Genomic DNA, 12,743 nt, shown 5'->3' with positions numbered 1-12,743 from the left:
CTAGCATGTTTGTGCGACTCCTTCCGTGGGGCCACGTGGGGGCCGGAGGCTGGGCAGGTGGGCTTCGGGTCCCGGGTCCCGCTGGGGGGTTTCCCTGTCCTTGAGCGCCCCCCAGCTCCCCCCCCCCCGAGCGCGTGGGCCCGGGGACCCGGATCACCCCCCCCTCACGTGCAGCCACTTGTGGGGGCCCCCAGGGCTGCTTCCGCGGGTGCAGAGGACACTTGGGAGCGAAAACTTGGGCGCCCCCGCGGGCCTCCCCCGCATCAGGCCTCGGCCCGGACGAGCCACGCTTGGGGAGCTCGTGGAGGCTCGGGGCAGGGACCGTGCCAGGGGAAGCTGCGGCAGAGGGGGCAGACTTTCGAGGCGCCTCGGCGCTGGGTTTGCCGGGTCCCAAGGTGGCGCGGCTGAGACTGGCAGAAGCAGCGGCCCACAGGGCTGCCCGGGCGGGCTCCCGGCCCCGTCGGGACTTGAGTTGCCGTTGCCACGCGGTTACATTGTTGCGGGCGCGGCTACTTTGTTGCCCGAGCCTCGGTTGTATCCCTGCGGGGCTGGGCGGCCAGGCTGCGCCTGCCCTGGGGCTCGCTTCGCTTATCTTGCCCGAACCTCTAATCGTAGCCACGCAACTTCTAGGGAGCCCGGTTCCAAGAGCCATGCAGCCGCCTTTTGCCTCCTCCCACCTCCACCCGCTTCGATTCCGTGAGAGCTGAGCACACTGCCGGGGACGTGACAGTAATAAGTGGAAAATGCTGTTTTGCCTCTGAATGGAAATGATGCTCAAGTCTCCTAGATGAGCGTTTCTAATTTTACCACTAGCATTCTGGAAGAGGCAAAATACATCCATACATATTCAACACCGGAGAGAGACTGGCGGATCATCTTCTGAGAAACCGGGCTTTGCTTTCTGGCTGTGAATGTGTTTTCTGCTTTCATGAAAATGTCAAATAACTTCTCAGAAACAGAATTACATTAAGCATGTTAATTACAGAATATCAAATGCTAATTTACCCTCCATATGGCTCTAATGCCAACCAAGGGAGGCCCCTCCGAAATGGCTCCTCTAGCCTTGCTTACTCCGAGTTGTGCTGGGCAGGCTTTGTGGCACTCTCCCAACCCCCGCCCACTTCCAAATAATAGTTCAACCATGTAAACATTCTATACATCAACCAGTCTCAGATTGGCTCAAATAGTATCTCAGAGTCTAGGTTCTCTCCTTTAAAGACGAGAACCAGGTTTTAAGGCAGAAAAGATTGCTAGAGAACAAAGGTGTAGCCCGCCCCCACTCCAAAAGGTAAATTTTTAAATTTAGCAAATGAGATGAATTTAATTTAAAAAATGTTTTATTAAATGATGGAACCACTGTGGTTCTACCTACTTGTCCAAACGGGAGGCCAGCGTTTAATAAAGTCAACAACAGCAGGTTCTCTATGTGTGTGGGAGTGAGGAACACCAGGGACTGGTGAGAGGAGGTCCTGAGATCACCCCAGCCCCCTCTAGCTCTTAGAAAGCTGGAACCGAAGCTGCCTAGGAACAGCAGTCTGACCCTTCACCTATGGTGGGTTGGTCTGATGCTACACTGATGTGGGCCCTGCCTCACCATCACAGGTGACACAGGACAGCCAGACGGGCTCTCTCCCTCTCTGGTGATGTTGGCTTCATGGCAACAATGTACCCGTTCTTCTGAATCAGGGTGAGGTCTCTGCCACATATGGGTGTTTTCCGTGGGCCAGGGAAGCCTTCACCATCCCGCTGAGTTGTGACCATTCATAGTATTATTGGGCTGAAAACCCTGGGGCTCTAATGTCTCAGTACAGAAAACCAGGTTGGTCCACTGGGCTGGGCTCTGGGTTCGCATGCCCCTACCCTTTTCCCGGGCAGTGAAGTTTGCCGTGGTGATGGTGATCTGGGCATCACATGCTAGGTCTATGACAGATAATTTCCAAAAGTCTCTGCTGACAATGAAAGGCAAAGGCCTGGCTTCCTTCCAGTAAGAATTCTTTGTTTAATATTTCACCAAGAGGTCCGTACAGAGCAGCACCCTCCACGACAAGCCCACGGCTCACTCTCTGGTCCCCAGGGGCTCCTCTTCTCCAGGGCCCAGACACTATCTCTTTGGCCAGCTGCATCTGAAGCCTCTGCAGGGAACAGTGGGTAAGAAAAAAATTACTTCTCTCTGGGACTTTGAGGCATTCTCACTTCCCAGTCTTTACCTGGTGGGAACCTCAAGCAAGCAGCTCAACCTTACCAAGGATTCAGGGGAGGAGGTGGCCACTCCAGAAGGAAGTTACCCAACTTTCTGGCTCATTCAGGAGGTGCAGCATGGAGAGGAAGTCTCCACCTGGCTCAGGCTCCCCAAGGCTATGAGCTGCCTGGGGATGGGGGTAGAGGAAAGGGCCCCCACACGAGGCTGCTAAGAAATTACCCAGGCCAGAGAGAGGGGCTACCCTGTGTGGAATCCTAGTATTTACTCTAAAGATGGAGATCCGGGGGATAAAATCAACTACTCCCCCAAACATTCATTAAACCCTTTTTGCTGTTTCAATTTTGTCTGACTCTGTGACCCCATTTGGGGTTTTCTTGGCAGAGATACTGGAGTGCTTTTTGTCATTTCCTTCTCCAGCTCATTTTATAGATGAGGAAATGGAGGCAAAGTGGGTGAAGTGACTTGGTCACCAGTGGCTCCCCAAAGCATTCAGTGAGCCAGGATACACCATAAGGCACTTGTGTGCTGAGTCTCCTTTGCCCTGGGGAATTTACCTGAAGCTCCTGTCAGGCACAGCCTAGAAGCCCCACACTCCTGGCCTTCAGTAGCTATTAGAAGATCCCTTCCCAAGATCAAGGGTCCTGTGCTGGGAGGAACAACATACCTTTCTGATTTTCCAGACACAAAAGATTTGCTTCTGTTTCCTGCTGGTTGCTTAGGTTTACCAACCGGAGCACATTTCTGAAAAGACAAAGGGGTCACATCACAGACTTGTAGGAAACTGTACTGGGGTTCACCTGATGCAGCCAAATTGCTCAGGTCTTCAAGTATCAAGAAGTAACCACACACCTGAGCCCCCACCCCTCTGCTTCCCTTGCACCAAGTACCAAATTGTCAGAAAAGAGTGCCGGGCTGGCATTACCTGGGCTACATCCTGGCCTTGGCACCCCCCCCCCCCCCAGTGCTAAGGCTCGTCTGGGCTTGTGTTCTCAAGTCTTGCCAAAAAATCTAATTTCCATGGTAGCAAAACAGCAATTCAATCCTTTTCAAATCATGCATCAGCTTCGACAACTTCTTTAATTATTGGAATGGCTGGCAAGCATTGTTCCAATCTCCAGAAGAACTAAAAAAGGGAGAAGATGCTCCAGGGGAGAGGACCCCAACATTTCCTTCCTGAGGTTTATCCCTATGAGGTGGGGCAAGCTGTGAATACAGTGTGTGACAAGTCCAAATAAGGCTCCTTACCTTGCTAGGTGGGTCCTGTACATTAGGATCAAACTGAGACTGCTTGGGTTTGCTGTTTGCTGAAAGAGGAGAAAAGAGGGTCAGTGGGCCTCTCCCCAGGGGACAAACTGCTGGCTCTGCTTGCCCCAGGGGCAGGACCCCAAGGGTGTCCCTCCCCATCCTGCCCCTAGTGCTGATCTGCACTCTAGTCACAAATGCATGTGACCTTCACAAGAGCTGCCTGGAGGATGGGTTCTCACCTGTGACCTCACTTCTAAATGACTGAGGTAGGAATGGAAACCACCAGCTCAGACTCAGTACCACAATCTAATTCAAATAAGGAAGCTTTTTCAGGCAGAACCTGAGGACCTGCAGAGCAGGTCAGTGTGGGGACAGGTGGGATCACCAGAAAGGATGGACTGGGCCCAGAAAAATATTCTCAGCAAGAATCAAAAATTAACAAGGGCTTCTCCCTCTACTTGATTTGCATTGTGCTGTGTATTGTTCTCAGACTGCACAGGCTGAGCCAACATTGGTTCAGTCTCTGGGCGGAGGGTTCCACCCTGGCAGGAGATTTCATCCTTACCAGCAAAGACTTTGAAGTCTGACTTGCTGTAGTCGTAAGGGGTGAATTCCTTGGGCGACTCCTGCTCTTGGGGCTGCTGGGAGGCTTTGAGCCTCTTCTTCTCTTGTTTGGATTCCAGGCTCCCCGGCTCACTTCCTGTCCTTTCCCTCTTCTTAGAAGCATTTTCAAGCTACATAGTTCATAAGCCCACAAAGAAAACAAATCAGTACAGAAATGAAGATCTAGGATTCTTTTACCAACATGAACAGTTATAAATCCAGTTGCAATCTGTGAGCCAAAAAAGAATGATTTCTGGAAAAATGAATGACTTGGATGATTTGAGGAGCTGGGGCAGCCACCCTCAGGGATCTCATGGGGTCTTTTTAAACAAGGCAGAGGGAAGGATAGAAAAGCTCCTGAGGTGGAAGAAAGGACTAATCAGTAGGCAAGCTACAGTGCTGGATGGAACCAGGTTTCAGTGGCTAATTAGGCTAATTAAAAAGAGAACATGAAGTGAACCCCATCTGACTAACCCAAAAGAAAGCACCTTACTTGCTCTCCCAGACCAGGTTTAGTCTTTGAAAAGTAGCAACAGAAAGAGGGGCACGCTTACCGAAGCTTGCTCCCGAACCGAGATGACCTGCTGAGTGGCGGCTTTGTAGTCTTCCTTTGCCTGTTCTCGGGTGGCTGTTAGACAAGCAGTTGAACAGATTCTGTCACTGTGTTCTCTCCACCTCCCCTGGCTGGAGGTCCCCAGTTGGGGCCAAGAAACACCTGAAAGCCGTTCTTGCCTGCCCCTCATGAGTCTGGGGGACCCTGTGCAAGTTCATCCTCTCTGGACAGCTGGGAAGAAGGGGCTCTACGAAGGAACACCCCCCCAGGACAATGGTGAGTTACCTGTCTGCTCAGCTTTCTTTCTCAATGATTCCTGGGCCTCTTTTTTGATCTGCACTTGACTTGCTAGCTTCCAACGATTGCTGATCTAGAATTGAAAATAAAAGGAATCACAGTATTTGGAAATGCCTCATGTTTGGGTAAGGCAAGCCAAAGAGACAGAAAGACAGATAAATATAACACAAGGTAGGAGTCAGATGTGATAAAAAGTATGCTCTGCAGAGAACTAGAAAGCTTAAAAAAAGAAATCAAGAATAAGAACTCAGGGAAGACCCTTCCCATAATTATCTTTTCCTTAGTGAGGATCAAACAAGCTTTGAAAAGTCTTAAGGGCTATACAAATTTGAGGTATTATTATTAAGTGGCTTAATTTAAAGGGATTATTGCAGAGCAGCATTCAGACTGTGAAATCTCCTAAAAGACATCTGACCCAAAGGTTTCAGAACACAAGCTGCCCACTTTTTTCATTCGTCCCATTGGGAACTGAGATCTCAAAAAAATCAGCATCCAAACTTACTTCATAGATTTTCGACATTGGATCAAATTTTGCTGACTGTGAGACATAAGAACGGTTTCCTTCTGAGGGCAGGTACTGAAAAAACAAAAAACATTCAATTAAACACAAGACTTTAGGCAGGGCCCCATCCTGTGGCTGATTCAGCAGTTTCACATCCCCATACCCAAGAGGAGCCCCAGTGGCCACTTACCATCCTGAATGGATTTTCAAAGGACTCCATGATGCTCTGTGCCTTCTTCTGGGCTACAGTCAACTTCCCTCCATTTTCTTTGACAGCACTGGGCTCCTATGGGCACCAAGAAAGGGGAAGAGTGTGAGTAGGAAGAATGTGAAGAATGTGAAGCCTGAGAGGTAGAAAACCTTGGTCACAGTGTTATTGCCAGAGTGCTTATAGCAATAGCCTGGGCCATGTAACATCTGGCTGCTTGATCATGTTATAAAAGTAACAGTGAACATTTCAGGGAAGAACTTTAAAATGCAAAACACTGTTCGGCAAATTTTGAAATAAAGCAAAAACCAAAACAAACCCAAACAAAACCCAAACAAAAAAAATTCCTCCTTTCCCCTTGAAGGCTTCTCTTGGTGATCTCTCTGCTATATCTGGCACTTAGCAGATAGTCAGTAAACTTGAAGTATAAAGGTTGAATGAACAGAACAGTGAAATCCCCAGAAGGAAAACAAGACTTTGAGAAGAGCTATAACTCTAGAAAGAATGGACATACCCAACAAATTCCAGAGTGGGATAGAATGAAGGGGAAGGTTGTACTGGTCTGATACTGCCAAGGCAACCACAGGTGGGACTCAACATTCAACAAATCTAGAGCTTTTTAGTGGTAAGTTAATTAAATGTTTGACTAAATATAGCCCAAAAATTGTTATAAATATCGAAATGGCTCTTGGCAGAAGAAAAAGTTGCTCACAAAAGAACAACTGGTATTTAAATGATTGAAGTAAGTTTGCTGAAAGATGGTGAAAAACCTCAAATGGACAAAACCACTACCACTAGCCAGGCAAGTCAAATTCCTGCTTGCCACTATGAACCCCCAGATCCTGATGGGGTCAATCCAGGTCTTTGAACCCCATCATCTTGGCAGCAGTCCCCTAAGGAGAGGCAGCCTGGAGATTGCTCCTGAGGTATTATGGTCCTACCTACTTAGGATCCAAAACAGAGAGCTTTTGTCTCTAAAAGTCTGGATCTCATCAGGGGAAATGACAAAAATCTGCTTGGCCACTCCAGCCTAAGGAGCACATTTCTGTGCTGTCTTCCCCATTAGAACTCCTTGAGGGGAGGGTCTGTCTTATTCTACTTCTATTCTCAGCACTTAGAACAGTGCCTTGCACATAGCAAGGACAAGCAAACAGCTTCATTCATTCATTCATGAAGGAGACACTCTGAGGAGCCAAGAAGATTAGACAAAACAAAGAAAATGAGAGTGAGCTAGAAACTCATTTAAGAGTCCTACAAACAAAAGCTATATAGGGTAAGAAGGTCAAGATCAGGGATACAATTTTAGAATTAGTGGCATTCTAGATTTTAAATACCAGATTCCAGATAATCATCTAATAAAATTGCCTGGAAATAATGGAAACAGAGAATAGAGTGCAATTAACTGATTTTATAGAACCTTAAGAGAAGTTTTAGCTCACTCAGAAATACAATCACCAAATTCAGTGTCTGAGAGATACCAGGCAGAAACAATTTTTATCATCCACAAATACTAAGGTTAACCATGTAGGAGGTACAAAACAGAAGCAAAGTTGGATGCTATCCTCCAGGGACATGATGCAGCTGACAGTGCTGGGTCTGGAGTCAGGAAGATGACAGTTCAAATTCAGCTTCAGATAGGCAACCTGTGTGCCTGTTTCTTTCCACATGAAGTGAGGATAATAGTCACACCTGACTCACAGGGTTGTTGTATCAAATGAAATCCCATCTCCCCCCAATGATCCCACCTTCTCCAGCATGACCAGTTAGGCATATTCTCCAAGCGGGACAGAGAAAAGAAGAAAATTCCTGAACATAAAGCAATAAAGAACCTGGATGAATGGCTAATGAAACTGTGGCATACAATATAGGCATAACATTGTGCCTTAAGAAATCATGCTCTGGTGGCGGCTAGGTGGCACAATGGATAAAGCACTGGCCTTGGAGTCAGGAGTACCTGGGTTCAAATCCAACAAAAAACCTGAAAACCTAAAAAAAAAAAAAAAGATCATGCTCTGCTAAAAATAAGAGGAAGAGGGGTGGCTAGGTGATGCAGTGGATAAAGCACTGGCCCTGGAGTCAGGAGTACCGGGTTCAAATCCAGTCTCCGACACTTAATAATTACCTAGCTGTGTGGCCTTGGGCAAGCCACTTAACCCCACTGCCTTGCAAAAACCTTAAAAAAAAAAAAGAGGAACAAAATGCATGTGAGAGAACAACAGCTCAAGGAATTGTATCAAAACAATCTGGTCCTGGCTAAGAAATAGAATGATGGATCAGTGGAAAAAATTAGATACAAATTACCTTATAGTAAATGACCATAGTAATCTAGTATATGGAAAACCCACACGTCCAAGTTTTTGGAACAAAAACTCATTGTTTCACAAAAACTGCTGGGAAAACTGGAGAATAGTATGGCAGAAACTCGCAGGTTATAGACCATCAAACATCTCATACCCTATATCAAGATATGGTGAAAATGGGTACCAGATTTGCACCTAAAGGGAGATACTGTAAGCAAATTAAGAGAGAATGGAATATAGGACCAAAGAAGTTTTACATATAATGTAAAATAGATCATTTTAACTATACAAAATACAAAAGTTTTGAAAGCAAAAACCCAATGTAATCAAAATTATAAGGAAAGCAGAAAACGAGGAAAAAATTTTTGCCACAAGTATTTCTGCAAAGGGCTTATTGAGGGGATGTCTATCAATCGATGAATGTCTAAACAAATTATGGTACATGAATAATACTATAGAATATTATTGTTCTATAAGAAACCATAAATGGCTGGACTCTTAGAGAAGCATGGAATGACTTATGGGATCTAATGCTGAGCAAAGGGAGCAGAGCCAAGAGAACAATTTACACATCAAAATTATGAGATAAACAACCTTGATGGAAGTAACCCCTCTTGGCAGTCCAGAGAGCTAGGACAACTGTATTTGACAGATTATAAACTGTATTATCCCCAACCAGAGGAAGAGAAACAAAACAAAATACACAGGAAAAAAACAACACCCCTACTAAATCTGTTGAACACTATTTATTTCTGGTTTATTTATTTTATATTCTTACAGTAATCTTGTTGTGAGAATCATCATAACCCCCCCCCCAAAGATGAAAAACCTCAAGAATAGTGAGAGGAAAAAAAAGTACTTCAGTCTGTGTTCAGATTCCAATGGCTCTGTCGCTGGGATGAGTTGCCTTCCCCATCAAAGCTACCAGAGACATTGCTTCAATATTTTCCCCACATTTGTTATCACTAGCTATATTTACCTCCACTCTATCCCTCCCCACACTTATCTATTCCATTATCTCTCTCCTTTAATTCTGTCCCTGTTCAGAAGTGTGTTGTATCTGAGTATTCTCTTTTCTATCACCTCCTCTCCCCTTCCTTCCTCTTCCCTCCCATCTTCCCATCCCATCCCTTTCCTTTCCTTTTTCTCTAGTGTAAGATAGATTTCTATACCCTATTAAGTGTGTATGTTATTTCCTCTCTGAACCATTTCTGATGAGAATGAAGTTCACTCATTCTCCCTTGCCTATCACTATTCCACTCTATAAAAGCTTTTTCTTGACTCTTATGTGAAATGTCTTAGCCCCTTCTTCCTCTCCTTTCTCTTCCTCCCAGTACTTTCCTTTATCACCCATTGACTCCATCTTTTTACTATATTATGCCATTATATTCTGCTCCTTCCTGTGCCCTGTCTATATATATGCTCCTTCTAACAGCTCTTATGAATGAGAAAGTTCATATGAGTTATCAATATCTCCTTCCCATGCAGGAATACAAATAGTTCAACATCATTAAGTTCCTTATAATTAGTCCTTCTCGTCCACCCCCTCTATACTTTATCTGAGTCCTGTACTTGGAGACCAAACTTTCTGTTCAGCTTTAGTGAACACTTTATAAAAATTATCTCTTATGTATCTCTTTCCCTTAATCCTAATTCCTCATGCCAAAAATTACTAATTTGTAAATATGTTTAACAAAATACGTATATAAAATGCTAACCTGACTGTTCCCAACTGAAGGGAGTGGGGGTGGGAAGGGAGGATGGTGGGAAACTTTGTAACTTGGAAATATGCATGTTCAAATGGATGAAAATAAATAAATAAATAAAACCCCACAAAACTCTGAGGTACCAGTTTACACCTAACACACTGGCTAATATGACAAAAAAAAGAAAAATGTTGGATATTAGAGGCCATGTGGGAAAACTGGTACATGACTGTCCTGATGGTAAGGTGTGAACTAATCCAATTATACTGAAGAAAACTCTGGAACTATGCCCAAAGTGCTATATAACTGTGCATATCCTTCATTTTTTTTTTCCTGTGTATAACCTTTGATCCAGCAGTATCACTACTAGGTCTATCCCTAAGAGATCCAATAAAAAGGGAAAAGGACCAATTTTACAAAATATTGTTAGCAGCTCTTTTTTGTGGTAGCTAAGAATAAAAATCAAAGGCATGTCCCATCAATTGGGAAATGTCTGAACAAGCTGTGATTTTTGATTGTAATGGAATATTACTGTGCTATTAGCAATGACAAACAGGATGATTTTGGAAAAACCTAGAAAGACTTACACGAACTGATGCATAGTGAAATGAACAGAACCAGAAGAACATTGTACACATCAGTAGCAATATTATTTAATGCAGAACTGTGTATGACTTAACTACTCTTTTAGCAATACAATGATCCAAGACAATCCCAAAGGACTAATGATGAAGTACACTATCTACCTCCAGAGAAAGAACTGATACTATTTGAATACAGACAAGAATGCTGTTTTTCACTTAGATTTTTAAATTTGCATCTTCTTGAACAAACTGACTAATATGGAAATGTTTTACATAATTGTACATGTAAAACCTCTATCTGATACTTTACTGTCTCAGGGAAAGGGGAGGAGAGGAAGGGAGGATAGAATTTGGAACTCAAAACTTTAAATAAAAATGTTAGCCAAGCCTGGTGGTAGTGCATACCTCTAATTTACTAGATTGTTCAGTTCAAGAGTCCTAAATTGCAGTAGGACTAAAGCCAACTGAGTACCACACTAAGTTCAATACCAATACAGTAAGCCCCCAGAAAGGGAGGAAGCAGGAATCAGGTCCCCTAAGGAGGGGTGAACCAGCCCAAGTCAAATCAGAGCAGGTCCAAGGTCCTATGGCAATCCACAGTAGGGCTGGCCCACTGCATTCTCCTCTAGAGACGGCCAAGCAGAAAGAGTTCTGTCTGGCCTGTGTTCCTGGTAGCAATGCCAGGTCAGATAGCAGGACCCTTGTGGATCTCCTGGAATGGGGCAAAAGTTATAGCCACAGCAAATTCTTTTCAACCCTTAGCTAAATGTCATTCAATTTAGGAACAAGAAGACTGTAAAAGTAAAGCATCAAGTAAAGACTATAAAGCAAAACTTACTGGAAAATCTGCTCCTACTGCTGCTACATTTGTGGGGAAAGTGAATGGGAATGCAAGAAATCCTGTGGTTCTGGCGGACAGGCAGTCCTGCAACATGAATAAACCTCTAGCCAAGTCATGTGAAATCACATTTTAAAGACCAAAAACCCCAAGAAATGAGCAAAGCCTGTTGACATTCTTGGGTCACAATGATGGGTTGTATGCTAAAGAAGGCATTCAAAGATGACTAGAGTTACTACAGTCAGAGTTCCAGAAATGCCAGTCATATCTGGAGCCTTTGATTATGTCATCATTTTGAACAAAACATCTGGTGACTGAATAACAACAACTGAACACTGGTATTCTTTCACAAAGAATGCTCAAGCTTTAATTACTAAGTCTTTCATTTGAAATTTGGAAATTGAAGCAAAAGGGGTATTAGAAATCTCCCAACCTAATAAATTTCATTGCCATTTAAAGAAGACAAAGGATCTGTGGTTTCTGAGAGAAAAGGAAAATGACAGATCTGGAGACTCCTGGGATGTTAGTAAGGGTCCCTTCATTCTGAGGACAAGAATTTGCTTCTTGTATAAAGGGGCAGCAGTTCACAATTTCCAGTAGCCCAATGAGATCATCTATAAGAATTCCAGAGTCGTTTTTCAACCAGCTCACTCAGAATTACACAACACTATCCTGAAAGTTCTCAGATAATAGAAGCATAAAAGAAAAATAAGGCAAGAGAGAAAAAAGGCAGCTTCTGGATTATTTCCCAAATTTTAAAGGATGCGTTCACGATAAGGATGTGATATCCAAACTATGGAAGGAACGCAAACATATAAAACTAAAAGCCATTACCCAAAGGCTAAGCAGTTAAAGGATAGGAATAGTTCTCAAAAGAAGAAATGCAAATTACTAACAATTATTTGAAAAGATGGCTCCAAATCTCTCATATGGAAATGCAAATTATAGCAACTTTTGGATTTCACACACCCAGCAAATTGGCAAAGTAGAATTACACTGGAGGATCTATAGAAAGATAAGCCCAGTTACACACTGTTGGAGGAACTATGCTTTGATCTAACCATTCTCAAAATCATTTTGGAGAAAGTGATTAAGATAGCCATTCTTTTTTTTCCCAAGGATGGATATTGATATAAATTATTAGTTATTATTCTAATCTTTAATCCAAAGTATGTAAAAAAGGTGAAAGAAAGGTGTCAGTGGGTTAGGAATTGCATATATAATTTCACTGCATGGGGAACTTCTGGATAAAAGAAGTCCCTCTACCAAGGCTGCTTAGAAGTACTGAGGTTAAATGCCTTCCCAAGATTCCAATATAGACCAAAGAATACACAGCAAAATTTTTTGTGCCAGCAAAAGACTGGAAACAAAGGAGATACTCATCAATTGAAGGCAAAAACTATAGCTCATGAATACAACGGAATATTCATATTTTAAATCCAGTCACCCAGGATTACAACCTTGTTGTCATCCTCAACTCTGCACTCTAGTTCCCATGCAAAACCAGTTCACTAGATCTTGTCTTCTTTACCTTTACAACTTCTCTCATATATGTGCTCTTCTCGTGTTTCATAAAGGTCCAAGAGCAGGCCCTCTTTACCTCTTGTTTGACTTATTGCATTAAATGGCCAGCTAGTGAACTGCTGGAATTTTTTGTGGAATTATTGCGACTAAAGGAATAGAACACAATGGAGTCCCTCTAGGGTG

The 12,743-nt window shown here is 43.7% G+C and overlaps 1 protein-coding gene across 1 annotated transcript in view; it reads right to left on the bottom strand.

Annotated features, from left to right (window-relative positions):
• Positions 1-1,319: 1,319 nt before the first annotated feature.
• EXOSC10 (exosome component 10) overlaps positions 1,320-12,743 on the bottom strand; it is a 37,789-nt gene continuing 26,365 nt past the window's right edge. Inside the window, exons 18-25 of the mRNA XM_074218467.1 lie at positions 5,591-5,686; positions 5,401-5,475; positions 4,887-4,971; positions 4,603-4,676; positions 4,011-4,179; positions 3,446-3,504; positions 2,865-2,941; positions 1,320-2,132 (exon numbers count right to left, since the gene is read on the bottom strand). Coding sequence (XP_074074568.1) covers positions 2,102-2,132; positions 2,865-2,941; positions 3,446-3,504; positions 4,011-4,179; positions 4,603-4,676; positions 4,887-4,971; positions 5,401-5,475; positions 5,591-5,686 — 666 coding nt within the window. The 3' untranslated portion in view covers positions 1,320-2,101. The remainder of the gene's footprint in view (positions 2,133-2,864; positions 2,942-3,445; positions 3,505-4,010; positions 4,180-4,602; positions 4,677-4,886; positions 4,972-5,400; positions 5,476-5,590; positions 5,687-12,743) is intronic.

The sequence above is a fragment of the Macrotis lagotis genome, chromosome 1, assembly GCF_037893015.1.
Source record: "Macrotis lagotis isolate mMagLag1 chromosome 1, bilby.v1.9.chrom.fasta, whole genome shotgun sequence".
NCBI classification, from domain to species: domain Eukaryota; kingdom Metazoa; phylum Chordata; class Mammalia; order Peramelemorphia; family Peramelidae; genus Macrotis; species Macrotis lagotis.
The sequence above is the reverse complement of the archived record's forward strand: the minus strand, read 5'-3'. Positions and strand labels throughout refer to the sequence as shown.